Source organism: Harpia harpyja, chromosome 4 (assembly GCF_026419915.1).
Source record: "Harpia harpyja isolate bHarHar1 chromosome 4, bHarHar1 primary haplotype, whole genome shotgun sequence".
NCBI classification, from domain to species: domain Eukaryota; kingdom Metazoa; phylum Chordata; class Aves; order Accipitriformes; family Accipitridae; genus Harpia; species Harpia harpyja.
The window spans coordinates 43,910,016-43,928,227 of record NC_068943.1 but is presented as its reverse complement, the minus strand read 5'-3'; the positions used below and the strand labels follow the sequence as shown (position 1 = coordinate 43,928,227).

The window sequence follows — 18,212 nt, the reverse complement described above, 5'->3', positions numbered from 1 at the left end:
AATAAGGGGAGCATATGAGCTGTCTGCTCATCAGTGGGGAAGTGCTGTTTTCAGGGATGTTATTATTTAGATCCCAGGAGGGAAAGTCATAGCTGTTTTTGTTTAAGTACAAGGCTGTGTGATGGGACTCCTGGGTCCTATCCTGTCACGCTCATACTATCACTGTAAGGAGTCACATCCTTCCTCTGGGGACTGATTGTAATTTCTTCTGGCAGAAGCAGAAAATGACCCTTAAAGTCAATGAACTTAGGCCAGCCTAAGTGTAGTGCAATGGTGAATAGAATAAGATTATGTGATGTAGTTTCTCTGCGGTGTGGAATAATTAGCTAGTTTGTGAATTGCTCTGAAGTCCTAATGTGGAAGGGTTTGTGTGATTCCACAGAAACCTTAACTCAAAAAGGCAACCACAGACAAACATAGGGGTGCATAGGCTTCACAGGAGCTACTCTGTAAGCTCTGTTTGTCAGAAGGGAGGAAATAACACCCAGCGTTTAGGAAGGGAGACCAAGGCACTGAGGTCAAAAAGCTTGTGCATGCCGTAGGGCCACAGGGAGAAGCTTGAAGCAATACTGTTGGGTGTAAGAGTGAGGCTGGATGATAGGAATCACCATTTCTCTTCCTAACCATCAGGGTCAAGGATTGCACCAGCACAAACCCGGTGCAACCATAAACAGAACTGCTGGTCCCCTGGGCCTTGGTCAGCAGAGCTCAGAGAGAAGGAGGCTCTCTCCTCTCCAGTAGCCTCACGGGCAAAAGCAGTAAACAGGGATGTGGAACTCCACAAAAGCCTCCAGGTCCTGCCTTTCCTGCTTCCCAGCATTGTTCCCTGGCAGCAGGCTGTAAGGTGTGCCAGGTACTCTGGAGGGGAGGAGGCCATATCTGCAGAGACCTTGGGGCTGGGCTACTCCTGCCAGCTCTGAAAGTTTGCATAAGAAAAGGAAAAATAACATAAGCAAGGTCAGGACTTCCCACTGGTCAGCTCGAACCACTGACCTGCCTCAGTGTGTACCTATGGTCCCTATAGGACTGCTCAAGCAACACGTGCCTGATGCAGCCTCTCTGCGCACGGTGGTCCTCACTTTAATACTTCAAAGTTGCCAGGAGGGGTCTACAAGCCCTCGCTCATGTTCAGCCTGCAGAGCACCCTTCTGAAGTGCCAGTCTGTCAGCAGCAGCATTTCACATCCTCTCGTCATCAAACAAAGGGGAATCTCTTCAGATAATAGAGACTTGCCCCCACACGGCAAGAGGAGCTGCAAGCAGGAGGCCCGATGAGGCTACACGTAGGATCTAACGTGCTGGAAACTATAATTTCCTTGAGCCAGAGGAGGAGATCAAATGCTTCCTTTTTACCTTGGTCCCACTTCCTCCTCTCTGTGTCTGATGTGCTTTAGAAACTTAGCTGGGCTCTGCCTTTCTCACCACAGAGGCCAGGGTGGCTTTCTTACCTGGGCTTGTGCCCTGGTGAGCTGTGGGCTGGAGGAGAAGGCAGCAACTGAGGTGCAGGTGTAGACAGCAAAGAGAAAAAATGAAGAGGAAGCCAAGGCTCTGATGTGAATCACAAACTCATAGCAGCTGGCAGAGGGATGCTCTCCAGTTTGCAAGATTACCTTACAGCTGAGATATACAACCTTTGGCGTTAAGCAGCAGGATCTAATTTTCTTTCTGCAGGATATTAAATAGAAAAGGTGCGTTTCCAAAGGGGGCAGCTGAAGATTTCCCTCCAGATGCCCACACCTTTCTGTGAATTTCTGTCCCCTTGAAATTCGTGTCATGGTGTAAATCTGGGCTTCTCCCACCAGCACGGTGGCGTGCAGAGTAGCGCAGCTTGCCCTTTTCTTTCAGGTCTGTCTAAAGCTCAGCGCTGTGGGGCTGCGATCTCTGGTAACACTCGGTACTGACTGCAGTGCAAGCACTCCCTGCTGCCAGCCCCTGCTTCACCATGGTGTTTGCCTGGGAACTCTCTCCAAGGGCAGAAGTATTTTATGATGTTCAGTGATAGTCCTGGGGACTTCAGTCCATGGGCTGCAGTGGCAGCAATGGTGGATCCTGGCATCAGCAGCCAGGCATGCTCAGCCCTCATCGCTGACTTAAATTGGGTGCAGGCTTGGTAGTGAGCGCTTAGGGAGCTGCATCTAGAGCTGCCTCTCTTCCTCCTTAACACCCGTGTCTCACAGAGTACAGTGTTAAATGCCATGAAATTTAGATCATTGCGGAAAAAAAGGGTAATTTCCCATGTCTTTTTTTTTTTTTAATGCAAGACTTTTATGAAGTTAGTGAAGTGCTCGTAAAACCTTCCTCAGTTTTGCAGCAGCAGATTTTGCTGGGATGAGCTGTAAGTAAACTTGGTGTTTGCAGGACTGTTACTTGCAGCAACCTGCCTGGTCCCTTGCAGATGTGGAATAAGGTGAAAATAAACCTTACAGGCATCAAATGGAGGGCTTAGGTAAAATTTACTGTTCACTTGAGCTAGCATACAAAAACAGTATTCAGGTGAGGTCTAGCCCATGTGTCCTGTACACAGAGTGAATTCACTGCCTAGTGAGAAAGAAAAAGAAGCTGGTGTGATCCAGAGAAGTCCTGGCCGTGACTGTTTTTGTAGTCCCTTGCTGAGTTCCTACCTGTACTCAGAGAAAAGGGAAGAGGTGAATGCATTGTAAAGAGTTCAGTGCAAACTTCGCGTGCTGAAAATCTCACTGTGAATGAGATACATCCTCATCTTGGATGTATCCCTTTTAATGCACTGCTTTGTTACCTTTGTGAAGTGCTGGGAGTCCTTGAAAGCAGTGCTTTGGAACACTAATCACATCACATTGTATCACTTCCCTGGCCCCTGACCTTCTGGTGAATGAGCGGTTTCATGTAGTCAAAAGTATGGTTAGGTTAAGAGTAGACCTCTGACTTGAGGATGGGTTTTGCCCCTCCGCCAGCTGGGATGTGACTCTGCTGATAGTTCTGTTCTTTTCGATTTCCTTCAGTTCAGCTTTCCCCCTTCTTTTTGGATTGTCTTTCCGTAGGGACGGATGTGTGACCATGCTAGCTGTCTGTGTCTTGCTAATGATTACATGTGGTCGTCTCTCTGGTCAATCAAACCTGACAGGAGGTTACCTCCTGATGAAACTCAGCAGCTGGATAGAAGAGACAGACTCTATCAAATATGCTTTCTTGACTAAGAAAAGCAGCAGCAGGAGCTTTGATGTCTTATTAGACATCAAAGAAGCTGTGTTGGAAGGAGCCCTTGCAACGACCTAGCTGCAGGAAGAAAATTCAGTCAGAAGTGCTGAAGGCAATAGGGCACAAGTCCAGGGAAGTCGGGACTTATCCATGTGGGTGCTCGCTAATTATTACTCCTTTCCTTCAGCTCCCATCTGAAGGGAGAGCCCGGTCCTGCAGACTGCTTGGGGAGTGCCGAGGTAGCCACAGTCCCGGCTCTTTCCTGTGGCCGATCATGTCCAGACACTGCCGCGGAGGCGGAGGGCTGGGCTGTGCTGGGGCACTCGGAGGGCTCGGTGGGGGCACAGGGGAGGCAGAAATGCAGATGGCAAAGCAGAAGGAGGGAGGAGGGCTTTGATGTGGAGGTGGAAGGTGGGTCTCCGGGGACCTTGCCCAGTGGTGGAGCTGCTGGACTGCAAACGTTTTCCTACTTTACTCTCTAATTTCTCCATAAAGCACCAAATATGCTGGTTTGTTTTTTTTATTATTGGCTTCTGTGTTGCTCTAGGAATCCGCAGTCCACAAGTAATTCTGCACTGTGCTAGGACCATAATCACAATTTTTGTCACAATTTTTTAATGTAGACCTAATGTTGTATTCTTGCAATGATCTCTGCTTTGTCGGACACTCAGCAGAGCTTTCCATCCCAAGGGGCAGATGCCCTTGGAAGATAGCAGCTCCCCATCAGAGTGCTCCAAGATCTCCAAAGTGTATCAAGTTGTGCCTTGCAGGGCACTTGGTTTGTGAGCTAGTAATGCAAAGGCTTAGGAGAAGGGATCATCCTCCAGCAACCAGTGATAACCAGAACAATCCCACATGCAGGAAGATAATGGAGAACTTTTCTGGACTCTGGGCTCCTGAGCAAATTTGTATCAGCAATCTTATCTCCTGCCAAGAGGCCTTTGGGGCCACTTTTTGGCTGGAGAACAGCTGGAGTAGCTCCGTCATTTCCCATTCCCTGTCGGCCCAAGCAGCAAGCCTGTGCTGCAACCCCAAATCCTTTCCTTTGCAGCGCATAGATGCAGAACTGCTTCCTACTGGGGATGACTATGGGCCATGAGAGAACTGCTTTTTGAACCAAATGTAAAACTTAAAGGTATCTGGTTTTTTCTCCCTTTTATTTGAAGGCCTTTTAAACCTAGAGAAGTTGCTTCGGCAGTTCCTCATCTCCAAGGACACTCTCTCAGTCCGGATGCTAGATGACAGCCGGGACCCTACCCCTCTCCTAAAAGAGATCCGAGATGACAAAACAGCTACCATCATTGTACATGCCAACGCTTCCATGTCTCATACCATTTTGCAGAAGGTAAGTGTCTATTAAATGTCACAGTTGTAAATGCTGCTGCTTCCACTGAACGAGATACTGCGTGCAGTACATGAGCATGCATGTGCGGGTGTTGTGTGATAATGGAGTGTTAAAGTTCCTGCAGCAACACTGGAAATGGTCTCTGCTGAGAGGGGAATTGCCACTGATAGAGTTTCTGGGGAAAATAATTTGCTCTCTCTTTCCAGGACTGTATCTGTAGAAGCAATGGTTTAATTGCTCTGAGCTGCTGTGTTTGCTTTCTAGAAGTGGTGTGTGCTTGTGGCTCGTGTTGCCATCAAACAGCCATGGAGGGCTGCTTAGCGCTCTGAATTAGTCAATCAGTGCAATAGATTTTTCTTTTTTTCTCTGAGTACATTTCTAACTTTTTGCTTCCTTTTTTTATCATCTTATTAACCAAGATTTTATTTTAATCGTGTTTATTTTTAAATGGTCTCTTGCTGCAGTTTTTAGCATTTGTTTTGATAGTCTACTTCAAAATTGAGCAGTGGCTCCAGATGGAGTCTAAAGTTGTGTAGAGTTTCCCACATCCTGGAAGGAACAAGAAGTACTTTCCTGAATGGAGGCAGGATCCAAGCAATGGGGTCCCCCCTTGGCTGTTGGTGCAGGCATTACACGCGGTGTCCCGGCTGCGGTATCAGGGAGTCAGTCATTCAGAGGCCTTGACTGTATCAGATTTATCCGTGATGACAGCCAGCAGAAACCATTAGAGCTGTTTTTGTTATTCCCCACCTACCCTCCGCAAAGATTTCTATTCCACTGCTTGCAATTTTGCATTTCTAAATAGGCAGGTTTGGGGTTTTTTTGAGTCCCCTCAATGCAGGGGGGTGTGTGTGTGTTTTTTCATTTTTTTTCTCCTGGTCCCTGTTGCATGCTGCCTGGCTGCTGAGGGCTGTCCCCCTCCTCTGTTGCTATAGTGACTTCCCACAGGCACACAACAGCGATCTTCAGGCACCCGCACTCTCCCTTCCTGGCTTGAGCGTCCTGCCACAACTGATAAAGATGTCAGAGACTGCCACGATTTTTCAGCAGTTCAGTAAAAACCTAATGTAGTCTTCCCGGCTAGAGGATTGTAGGAATGGAAGGTAATAAATAATGAGCTTCTGATCTGGCAACTTCTTGCACCTTGGGAGGCTGGAAAGTATTTTCTTTATAGAGGTGCAACCAGAGGAGTGAGGTTGTGGTGAGCAAGTAGGTACATCCTTGGCCCCCACCCACAGGTCACCAAAAGCTGGGAAAAAGAAAAGCCAGAAAAGAAAAATGCACTATTGGTTTGAAAGTGCCTTGTGTCAGACCTGTCTCAGGGGACCAGTCCTGGCCTCGGACAACGACAGAAATTGCAATTTCTCATCTCTTACCCTCCACATATGGTCTGGAGACACATGGTTGCTTCCCTGATTACCAGCCTGTCCCGGCTGCCCACCTGCCAGCGGGCATGTTAAATGGATGGGAGCAATGCTCACAGGAAGCGCTTTGTTGCTCGCTTTGATTTTCTGCCCTTGAAATCAAATGCACTGACTTCAAAGTGGGTCAGAGGGAGAGCTGACGTTATCGCTGTCCCCAGGAAGGGAAAAGGGAGGGAAATGGGTGCCAGGTTTTATTGTGTAGGGCTTAAAAATGAGGCAGCTGTCTGGAGAGCCGGCCGAAAGGCAGGTCGGCAGCCTCCTCTGGAGTCATGGTGCTCTTTTGGTCAAATGACTTTGCTGTGTCCATTTTACTACCTGTGCAAGGGACAGGGTGACAATGTGCAACCAAAGGGCTGGGCACAGCCAGACCTAAGCCACTGTCAGTCCTCTGTGTGCATCCAAAGCTTTCCCCACTGCCTGTGTCCATTCCCACTGCAGTGGTGGTTTTGCGCAGAAATAGGTAAAGAACAGGCAGGAATAGGGAGATGTGCAATCTAAGCCGCCTCTTCTCTGTATCTTTCCTTCACTCACTTTCTGTTGTCACCATTCTCCAGCTTCTGGGTGAGATGGAAAGGGACGAAAACGAGATGCTGCCTTTGGGCCTTCCCTCCCTGCCTCCCGTTCCTCTGTGTGGTCTGGGGTGATGGGAAAACCTCTTTGCCAAGGTCTGGAAGCGTGATTTGAGACCAGCTGTGCTTGGCAGTGAAACATAGGCTTGCAGGAGGATCTGCAGATTAATCCCCAACTTTCCTGAGCATCTGTTCCCACAACCAACTCCTTGTTGACTGAGAATTTTGAATTTTGGAAAAGGACTTCAATGATCTGGTCTGTTATCTCTAGAAAAGATCATCCCGTGGAAAAATCTGTGTCCTTCTCTCTGCATCTCCAGACACTTTTACCCTCTTTTTTCTATTTCTGTGGCCATTGCAACTCTGTCTAAATTCTGGAGAACAGGCTGAGTTACTAGGTTTCATTCATGCTAATTAATTTGTGGGACTGGAGCCCAAATCTGACTGATACATGTGGGAAAACCACCACTGGGATGACTGTCCTTTTTCTGTAACTCCAGAAGAGCTTTTTCTGCCTTGCTTTCTGCATCTGTGGTGAAAGGAGACAAGCCCTGAGCTTTCTCAACTGCCGCTTTCCCTCATTGTGTTCAAAAAGATGTTGGTAGTTGATGAGGAGAAAAGCAGCATTCATTTACAAAGCGGCAAACCTCAGCCAACCTTGCTTTCCTCCAAACACACTGCACAGCCGAGGAACTCCTCACCCCAAGGGGCTCCGGAGGCCTCAGGCTGGGGCTGCGGGACCCCACCTCGCCTTGCCAGGGTCTGTACGGGCCGTTGCTGTTGGGGTGCAAAAGCTTTTGCTTCCAATGGGCATTTTACTTCAAGGTTGTCCTTGGCTGGATACACCTGCAGGATGGGCCCACCTGCAGAAATCCCCGAATGTCATCTTGCGCTGTGCCACAGTGGGAGCGGGGATGCTCACAGGGCTCCGGAGCTGCGGCTCGTGCAGCGTTGGGTCATTTCTCTCTGCCAGGCAGCCCCTGTGCAGGTGCTTTGTCAGTGCTGTTGCGGAGGGGAGACCTCAGAGGTAGGCTCAGTCCCGCTGAAAAATTAGTTCCCCAGACTTTAATTTCACAGGTCAAACTGTGTTGCTGTGTCCCACCCTTCCCCGCCTGCAGGAAGAGAGCAGCGCTTGCACGGAGTGATAAGGATGAAAAAGCAAATGTGGCCCAGTCTCTGCCTTGCTGGAGTGGAGATTGAAGATTGTCAGGCTCTGGTCTAATCTCCTTTCCTCTCCTTCACAGGCAGCTGAACTGGGAATGGCGTCTGCCTATTACACGTATATCTTCACTAATCTGGTAAGACATTTTTCTCGGCTTTTCTCCTGTGTGCGTGTAGAGTCATGTTAATGGGAGCTGATCTCCCTGGCCCATGGGAGTGCTGGGAAAAGCCACGTGCTTACGGAGCAGGGGATCTGCGGTGGAGGGAGAGGGAGGCAAGGAGGGGTGTCCCCCTGCAAACCTGAGCATTAGTCAGGGAAAGTCTTGCCCTGGCCTTCGGGAGGTGAAAGCCGACGGGTGCCTGGCAGAGCCGATCGATCCCGTGCAGCTGCCAAAAGCAGGATTTGTAGACATTGCGGCCAGAGGCAGTGCGATGAGATGTGCAGGTCCTTGGGAAGCACCAGCAGACGGGTGGTTCCTGACCAAGGGCTCAGGAGGGTTACGCTGGAGGTGTCAGCCCCTGAGCCCGTTCTCCATGCCAGGAGAAGGGCAGGCTGTACAGGGGCGTGCATGCGGAGGGCACCACGGCCCCGTGCTTTTCTGCTGTGCCTCTGAGAGCAGCTGTGTAAGACAAAGGAAGGATGGTACCATAAATGTTGAGAGGCAGAGTGGGGCATATCTTCAGCATGGCCCCTGGTGATTTGGCTTTATAGCTACTAATAACATTAATGGGGGGATCGTACAGTTAAATCCCTGAGTGCTGTGCTAAACAAGGAGTAATGGGCTTAGGCAGCAGCAGGGGGAAACCCAAAATAAACATCAGAGAAACTTCTCTTGCAGCAGCTACAAAGCTCTTGAACAGGCTGCTTAGTGGTGTGGGGGAAATGCTACCGCCAGGGAGACCAGATACGTACCTATTAATTCTGGTGTGGGGATGATGGAAACCTGAGTGCGGCAGGATGGGCTGGATGATTAAGTGGAGGTGCCTTCCAACCCCAAATGATACTCATATTCTCTAATTTCTATTAATATTTATGCCAGGGTGTGCGTGTGCCAGGAGAGCCGAGAGCTGAATCACACTTTGTGTTTGGGTGGGAGACAGACGGTAACGGATGAAGCCAAATGTGTAGGCAGGAGAGCTGGAGTGGAGAGGAGGAGGGGGAAGGAGGGAAATGGAGGGGGTGAAAGCCAAGAGAGCAATTGGGACAGAGAATGGAAAAGGGAAAGGAGACATCAGAAAAGAGAAAAATGCAAAAAAAAAAAAAAACAAACCAAAAAAACAAAACCCACAAGCTTCCTACCTGAACTAATAGCATTCTGATTCCTGCTTAGTGCTTGATCCATAGGTCGTAACCTTGCTCAATAGCAGTCCAGCAAGAACAAGCTTCGCTGCTCCTGTTTATCCCCATGCAAACGATCAGCACCGGGCAGCAAAGCAAAAAGAAGGGGTGTACCTGGGGGGGATCAGCCAGTGATGGACGCTGAGGGAAGAGCTGCACCCTCGGGAGGTGAACGTCACTTGTTTTAAGGCAGTGGCTGCTGCTTTGTGATTTCTCACCCCCAGTGCCAGCCCTGAGTTAGAACATAGCTGTGCTGGTGCTGCTGGTAGAGCTGGTAAGGGACAGTGGCTGTCTTCATCAGATCCTGCTCACAGCACTGAACCACTCCAGTCATTTCCCAGTCCCAGCAAGTAGTTTTCCTGTTGCCCTCTGGTCCCAACAACTGTTTCTCGTTCCACTTGCCCTCCCCAGTCCCAGCAGTTGCTGTGCACCCCATGGACTGGGACTACGCACATAGTAAGGGATTTCTATTTGCACATCACAAGCACAGAGGAGTCCGTGTTCCTGGATGGCGCTTAGACAACAGAAATATAAAAATTAAGCTCCCTACTGCCACCACCACCAGACTGGTTTTGAGCATGGGTGTGATTAAGCGTTTGCTTGAGGTTAAGAGGTGAAATTTGTCTTTGAAACCCACTCATCTAGTGTAATGCAGTTATGGCAGGTGAGAGAGAAATGAATTTTGTTGCCATTCTCTCTCATGGGATATTAATCTGTTTACCCAGGCTATTTTACCACTTCGTCCAAAAGACCAGCCCTCAGCAGAGTTAACCGGATTTTTGGCAGGGACTGTTAAAGAAAGGTGACATCGGGCAAAACCTGGGCAGATGGAAGAGATGTTTAAAGAAATTAGTAATATTTAAATGGGGATGAGAGATGGGAGTGAGCAATTTAGACTAATAAATCTGGAGGGATTATCAAGCTCCTAATGAACCCTCTGAGGCTTTGCAATCACTGCCTAATAGAAAAGATAAAAATCATAGTGAACTGCTGTCAAGGGGAGCAAGCAAAAAGATGGCTTTAAATGGAGGGAGAACCCATCAGAAAGGGAATAGACAGTTTGTATAGCATTAAGCTGCTTGGAAATGGAAAAATATTTCAGGCAAAAAAAGAAGAGAAAAGGGGATAAAATGCTGAATTAAACACCTGCCCTGCGGCACTAGAGGGGAATTCTGTTTCTGTCTTCTAGCATTAATTTTATTTAATAAGCACATCCCAGCTGACAGCTAGTTGTGCGTCGCAGCTCTTCTCTCTGCAGAGTGTTAGATGGAGGCAAGTTGCTGCAACTCCCCTGGCACCGGTCCATGGGAGAGCAATTCGGGGGTGACGGCTCCTCCTTAGCCAGCCTGATGACTGCAGATAGCGTCAGCATTGCTTTCCCCACCGTTCAAGGGGGAGGCAGAGCGGTGCGTGAAAGCAGATGCCAGCCTTTGGCAGGAGATTGCGGGAGCAAATGAGGAGGAAGTCCTCAGCCCCCAGTGCATTTCCATCGGAGCCGAGGCGAGCAGCCTGATGTAAAAATATCCACAGGCTAATTTACTGCGTGCGAATTCATTATCAGCCTCCTTCAGCCAGCTCAAGGGACACTTTTTGTCAGCAACAGAAGCTCAACAAATTTTCCCGGAGTCCTAATGAAACTCGCAGAACAGAGCAGGTCTGTTGCATTTTTCTTCCCCACGTCTGTCATCTGCGTACGGGGTATTCGTGGCAATTGAGCACCCTTCTGTCCTCAGGCCCCTTGCAGAAAATCTCAGTCTGACCCAATTTTCTTCCTGGTATCTCCACAAGGTGACAAACTCCCTTGCTCTGGGACTTACCCTTCTGGGAGGGCTGAAATTTCCTGATGATTAATGGCAAATACTGACCCAGTGGCCAACTGCTCCCTATGCCTTGGTTTGTGTGGTGCTGAGATGAACTCAGAGCTGCTCTCGTCGTCCCTTCCCCACTCCCCAGCAGGGCACGGGGGTTTTGTGTATCCACACAGCTTATGACCATGTAAGGGGGTGACGGTGTGCTCCATAATAATAGTAATAATAACAATAATGCCAGTGCATAAATAAAGCATTGCAGGCAGGCTGTTGTGCATTGAAAAAAATGTTCCTCCTAGTGCTGGAAATCCTTGAAATCAGCAGTGCTGAGCAGGAGGGGTTGTTGGATGCCTCCAAAATCCCGTGCTACAATTAATTCTTTTAGCTTGTTAATTCTGTGTAGCTTGTTGGTTTTTGTCTTTTTTTTCCTCTGTCTCTTTTTTTTTTTTTTTAATATAACGTATGGACCTCAGGCTGGGTTTAAATTTCAAAACATTTATCAAGGAGATTAGATGGAAATAATTGAAACAATTAAAATTATTACTGTAAGAAGGAAGGTGTAAGGGAGTTTTACTAGTGCCTTGAGTCAGATGGTCTATTCATTGGATGCAGTTTTGTTCCCTGACAATATTGTGCGCAGGTGTTGTTGCTGATAAAACAGCTGCCGTATTCAATTTCCAGAGACCAGATAAATCAGTTTTGGTTTGGTTTTTTGTTTCCTGTTTTTTCTTCTTTGTTTAGTGATTTATAAAGAGGTTGGTCTTCATATAGGATGAAGTTTTCAAAGCTGAATTGTCACTCTGGATGCCCCGTTGGAACTGGAGGGGAAATTAGTGTCCAAATCACCCAGACAACATCACGCATTTCAGCGGTAGCTTGTCATTATGGTAACATCCTTTGGAAGGAGGGAATGATGTAAAGTAAAGTGAAGGGAAAGCGGACTACAGCTTAGTATTTGACCAGGGCTGTGGAGCTTAGGTTTTTAGTCCTGCTTTGTGAAATTACTTTCTCTTGTGAAATGACCTTCTCTTTCTGTGTCTGGTTCTGTGGCGTAAGCTCCGGCACAGGCCATGGTGTTTGGCCTCGCTGCACGAGGTCTGCTGGCCTCAAGCACCCTCGCACTCCCTTGCACAAGTGAAGGCGAACTCTTGTGTTATGCTTTGACAAATTTTACCTTGCAGTCCAGCCAGCCTTCCTGATTCCCAGTAGCTGATGCAAACCTTTTTGTAGAGCTCTGATCATTCCGTGGATTTAAGGTTCATATTTTCAGTGGCATATGGTAGCAGGGCAAACAAATCAGGTTTTTGCAAGGATGCCAAAGCAATTCTTCCTCATTCCAGTTAGCAAGAGAAAAGGAGGATTTAGATGAAGCAATAACTGTACCTCCCTGTGTTTTGCTGCCTGTGCTACTTTACCTGTCTGGGTCATCTTTATGCATTGTTCAGAGTCCATCCTGTGCTTGAATTCCAGTTGTTGAGTAAATCGTTCTCTCAGATACAGCCCAGGCCCTCTGATGTGAGAGCAAACCTCTCTTTTCCTCTGCCCTCATGCTGTCTTGTCATATTTGTCCTTCAGACTTTCTGCCCCTTGTTTTCCAAGAGCTGTGCTTTTCAGGTCCCAACAGTAGCACTTGACCTATTTGCTCTTTGAGTATTTGTCACTCTTCAAACTTCAGGCTCCCTGCAGAGAAGTTGAAGTAAATTGCTTTCACTAAGTATGTGGGCAATGTATTTTCCTAAAGTGCTCTTGTTTGAAGAACAGCCTCCAAAATTTAATAGCTCTCCTTGCATGAGGAGGTAAAAGACCCATCCTTACTAGCATATGGCACACTGATGCTTTGGTGAGGTGTCAACTTTCTAAGAGCAACCAGGTTATATATGGACAGTTCCCTTAAATTGTCCCTGAGTTCGTTGAGATCGCAGTTCCTCTTTAACTACATGAATGGCTGAATAACAGTCCCTTGGGTAGATCTCCCACATCCACTTACCTACTCAAAAGGCCACAATTTGTTGCTGTGATGGCTTTTTTTTCTTCCAGAGAAATTGATTTTTACATGTGGCCCATTATAAACTTATTGACTCTGTCAATAGTTTGTAAATAAACTGAGACTTTCAAGAAAACCATAAAGCACTTAGCATAATATTGTCCACTTGAGTAAATAAATAAATGTGTTCTTAGAGGAGCTTAGGAATGATTAACAGACTAGGCAGCTCAGCCCTGAGGGCAACAGGATCCAGAGAGGCAAAGGCAGGTATTTTCTCCACTGCTACGTCTAACAGAGGAGGTCTGACGATCTCAGGGGAGAAATTGGTCACTGGTGCCAGATTGTGAAGAACTGACCATTGCAGGGGCCAAATGTCCCAGTCATGTAATGACCACATGGCCATGCCCAAGGCTGGTAGTGATGCTCAGGTGGTGGTCCCTGGCATGCCTCTGTCACAGAGGAGGATGGGAAAGTCATTCACTTCAATCTGTGTTTTGTGTCTTTTGTTGATTTGCACGTTTTTCTTTCTTCTTGTACTCTTGCTGCTGTTAATGATCTCCATCAGTATGAGAGCACTGTAAGGGACCTCAGTGACACAGGAGCCTAAAGTCTTTTCAAGCTTCTTGTGAGGAATCCATGTTTTAGCCATTTGTTTGGGTGTCCCTGAAGGAAGACTAGTCCTTCTGCTCCCCTCTCTGTCAGCAAGTCTTGCTCTGGACTCAACATGTTGTTCATGCCTGAACTGTGAAAACCTGGAGTAACTGCAGAGCAGTTGCACCAGATCTGTTCAGTGTAAATAGGACCAGGATTGGTACCTTCTGCCCCTTTGGACCAAGTGTATGAATCCTGCCACCCATGGCCTGGGGAGAGACTCCCTGGAGAGAGTTTTGGTTGCCCAAAGAACCAAGAGCTGACATACTTTATGTCCTCTGGTTAACCCTAAAATGGTGAATAATGATGCACATTGGCATCCAATGATGTCAGCAGTGAAGTCACTAGAGCTGTGCTGACTTTGCACTAGCTGAAGGTATGACTCTTGCATAAAGGCTGCCAGGCAATCTCAGTATGGGAGTTGAAAGTCTGTGTTTGGAAGGTGACAACTTTTCTAAGCACCAAATACTCTTGAAATGGAAGTTTTGCCAGAGTGAGGACTTAATAGAGAAATGGAAGCCTTGGCCCAGTATTCTCCTTCCCATCCCACATAAAAATAGAGAAGGAACAGTACAGTGTGTTCTGGTCCCACGGCAAACCTGTGCCTGGTGTAACAGCCTTCGCTGCCGTCAGAGGGCCGGATCCTTGGCTGGGATTGAGGGAATGAGGTCAGTGCAGCCTACTGAGCTTACAGCACCAGGAGTTTCTCCTGTTGAGCACTGGGCAATGATAGAGTCAGAGGGTGTTTTGGAGGCTGCTAATCAGCAGATCCCAAAATCCAATAAAGTTCTTGCAGTAATTAAGAGAGGAAGATAACCACGTGTGTGTGAGCAAGAGAGAGGAGGGAGGGAGGAGGACATCTTACTGTCATTGTAGGTTGAATTGGGCAAATCCTGTTCCTTCCAGGGGCTTGGGATGGGGTGAGGTCGAGCAGGGCGTGGGAAGGTCTTGGAGTCACTAAAAACAAAACGAGATCACCTTTATACTTGTCTCCAAGTATATACTTTATACTTGCCTCCATGCAGGTAGTAGTTGCCGTCTCCCTGCTTCCCGGGTGATCTAGGTTATTAAAAATGTGATAAGAATCAAGTGAGGGAGCGAGGTTCTGCGTACACAAATGGGATGCAGAACAATATCACCAGCTAAATCGATAAAGCTGGAAGGAGCTCAATAGCTGATGCAGAGCACTGAATAGCAAACTGGCCATCTCGCTGCTGCGGGGTAAGCAATTACCAGGAGCCACTTGCTGAAGTGAGACCACAGCATGGCAGTGCAGGGGAGTCTTGAGGGTTCGCAGCTCCACACTTTAAAAAACATTTGCTTATGAGGCAGCTTGTTATGACACTAATAATCCCCTGCTTGACTGGCCCTTTCCACGCAGAAGTGTCCAGCCTCTTCCCAGACTTGGGAGGGAGGGTGTGATCGGTGGCAGTGGGGCCAGTAGAGAGGGAAGACCTGGACATTATTTGTGGCATCTACTTTAGTCTGGGAGTGGATCACTTAGGTGCAGATTTGGGAGGATACTTCATTAATTATATGCTTAAATATGAATGCTGGCTTTGATGTTTTGCATTGCAAGGCATGTTGTTTATCCATGTCTCTCGGGCTGAATTGGGCTGTCAGGTTTTTAACTGCTTGCCATTTTTTTGCGCTGTGCCTCAGTTTCCTCCTCTGTATTGTGGGAACAATAATTTCCTGGCAGGAGTCCCCACGGGGCCACAGCAGCAGTGATTTTGTACATTCACCTGGCACTGTGCTGTGACAATGTGAGGAGCAGCACGTCGCTGCTGTTGTGTTACAGAGCCAGAGTCAACCGGGCAGGGCAGGAGGGGGATTTCCATTGGAAACCCAGGCTGAGGTGGGAGAGGGCTTGTGGGTGCCGAGTCCCAGCTGGGATCAGCTGGCCCGCGATCTGAACATTCAAGTCAAGAGACTTGCACTGAGTAATATGCTTGTACCTTATGGCTTTATGTTCCTAATGGAATGGAGACTATAGGCTGTAAATCTCCTGATCGTAACTCACAGCTAGTGACGCCAGAAAATCCAAGCTCATGGTTTTAAAATCATGAATTACTGAGCTTGGCTGTGTGGCTTTTATTAGCCAGGTACTCCCAATGATCAAAATGTTTGGGTCACTCCATAGGTTTTGTCTGCTGCTGTAAAGTGAGAATGCAGGTCGAGTGCCGCATGAAGCACAGAAACCCAAGAGTGACTTCATCCTCTAATAACTCCTCCAGTGCTGTCTCCCAGGGAACCCCTTTGTATTCAATTAGCTAATGTGCGCCTAGCACTTTGAAAATATAGAGTGCCATAGAATTGCTAAGTGTCGTTATTTAACAGCACATGTTTAGTGGTTGTGGCCCTGTAGTAGAAGTCAGAAAATCTACACTGTAATTGCCTGGTGCTGCTGCAGAATTTGTTGTGATTTGAGCAAAGCCTGGGGATTTTTCTTCTGTAAAAGTTCATTAATTTTGGCTGCAGACCCTCAGGGCCTACTTTTTCTGAGATCTCATGAAACAGAATATTGACTTTTGGTGGGTGCTTTAAAAAACGGATTGAAAAGAGGGGGAAGTATTCGGGCAGCCAGGATTTGTGTACCTGAAATTCACCTTGGCGTGATTTTTGACGGTCTTCTCTGTGCATCAGGTTGCACTGGTTGGCATAAAGGAGCTGGGCTGAGACGGAGGGCAAAGGGCTGGTCAACTATTGCAATTGTTCTGGTGTAGGGAGGGGAAAAAAAAATCATTGGCAGTGGAATAGGAAGTAATGAGGAGAGGCTGTTTGCACCCATCTCTTTGATTCGCACCCTCTTGTGTTCACCAGGTACCTTGATCTTTCCTGAAAGTATGTGGTTACAAAACTGTATTTGTGTAGACGGAGGAGGCTAGGACAAGGCACACCAGGGCTTGGAGTCTCCCCTTTAAATGGAATCCGCTGACAGGTGTGAGTTATTTTCCTAATGACTCCTTGCTCTTCATGCATTGGAAAGCTATCTTCTAGCCTGCAAAAGTACCAGCCAGCACTGCAGATAAGGAGGAGTAACTACACGAGGAGAGGACAGGAAAGGCGGCTGCGAAACTATTCTGTGTAAGCACTAGGCCCACCAGCTTTGTCTAGCAGTCAAGGCAAGGTCAGGTACGTATACCATAGTTGTGCTCAGACTGTTTAAATTTTTTCCTAGCTTAGGCAAAAGTCAGTGTCAGTATGTCTCAATGAGAAAACCTTGGATCTGACACCGAATCCCTGTGCACCCACTACAGAGCCATCCATTCACGTGTCTGAGTCTTGCTTCTCAAATCTGAACAATATTTCTCTACCTCAGACTGATCTTTGGAAAGGTAAATGCGTTAACACTTGCACACAAATGCATGGTGAGAGGAGCCATCTGAGATCATCTGCAAGAGCAGGGTTTTCCACTCCTTTTCCTGACTGCGCTCGCCTCTTGCCAGGCAGCATCAGAGGCTCAGCCGTCACTTGCCATCGGGAGGGCAGGGCGGGAGGTAGGACCAGGGCTGACGGATGGGGCGTCAAGCTCTGGAAATCAGCTGAGTGGTGCAGGCCTTGGATGGCAAATGAGTTCGTGTTTGCAAAACGTGGGTTTGGAAATGTCAAGTGTGGTGAATGACTGTGTAGGAAAGGAAAAAAACAAACAGGGACAGAAGCTGAGCCGGCAGCTACTGGAGTATCTGGATGCTCTCTCCCCTTTGCCCTCCGTAGCAAGCCCGACCTTACCAAATCTCTCTTATCTCATTGCAAATGAAGTGTGTCCCCCAAGGACAGTTTGTCTCCATCTCATTGCGTAGGCAGCTCATGGCTCATTGCTTGTTTCTGACCTGGGTCCGCAGAATACTCTTGTGCACTTCTGATGGAAAAACATTTAAAGGCAGAGGGTTGGAGCTGGAGCAGGGAGAAAGGACAGGGAGCAGTGCAAGCAAAGGGTCGCATACAGGCCACGCGATCCCCCTGTGTTACAGAGGTGGATGCTTTATGAGCATGACAGCATCAGAAATGGGGTTTTCTGCAGCTGGAGGCTTGCCTAGAAAAAGATGGATACGGAGAGCATTGGCTGTAGAAAAAGACCAAAGCTTGCAATGACCAGCCACCACTAATGGGAGCTGGGAAAAAGCTGCTGTTAACATTTGAACCAGATAAAATTGTTGACTCCGGTGGGGGACCATGTCTGGGTCTGCCTGCAGTCGCTTTGTCAGGCAGTGAGCCCTGGGAGCTGCCTCCATCCTCAGCGGGGGATGGGAATTTTCCCAGGGAAATGGGGCTGATGTGGGCAGGGGTCCCTCCTGAAAGCTGCGCAGGGAGCCGAGCCGGGGGCTGGGACTGACCCCATCACTCAGCCAGCCTGAGCAGACTGGACCCATGGGTTCAGCCTTGCGACTGCTCTGTGGCTGGGTGTGATGGGTTAACCCTGGCTGGACGCCAGGTGCCCACCAGAGCCGTTCTATCACTCCCCCTCCTTCTCAGCTGGACAGGGGAGAGAAAATATAACAAAGAGCTTGTGGGTCAAGATAAGGACAGGAGAGATCACTCACCAATTACCGTCACGGGCAAAACAGACTCAGTTTGGGGAAAATTAACTCGATTTATTACAAATCAACCAGAGTAGGGTAATGAGAAATAAAACCAAATCTCAGAACACCTTCCCTCCACCCCTCCCTTCTTCCCGGGCACAACTTCACTCCCGGATTCTCTACCAACCCCCCAGCGGCACAGGGGGATGGGGATGGGGTTTACGGTCAGTTCATC

General features: G+C 48.1%; 1 protein-coding gene across 3 annotated transcripts in view; it reads left to right on the top strand.

The window, feature by feature from the left end:
* The window catches only part of GRIK4 (glutamate ionotropic receptor kainate type subunit 4), a 223,750-nt gene that overhangs the window by 154,690 nt on the left and 50,848 nt on the right, over positions 1-18,212 (top strand). For all 3 annotated transcript variants that reach the window (XM_052786486.1, XM_052786484.1, XM_052786485.1), the window contains exons 6-7: positions 4,340-4,518; positions 7,756-7,809. In XM_052786486.1, coding sequence (XP_052642446.1) covers positions 4,340-4,518; positions 7,756-7,809 — 233 coding nt within the window. The remainder of the gene's footprint in view (positions 1-4,339; positions 4,519-7,755; positions 7,810-18,212) is intronic.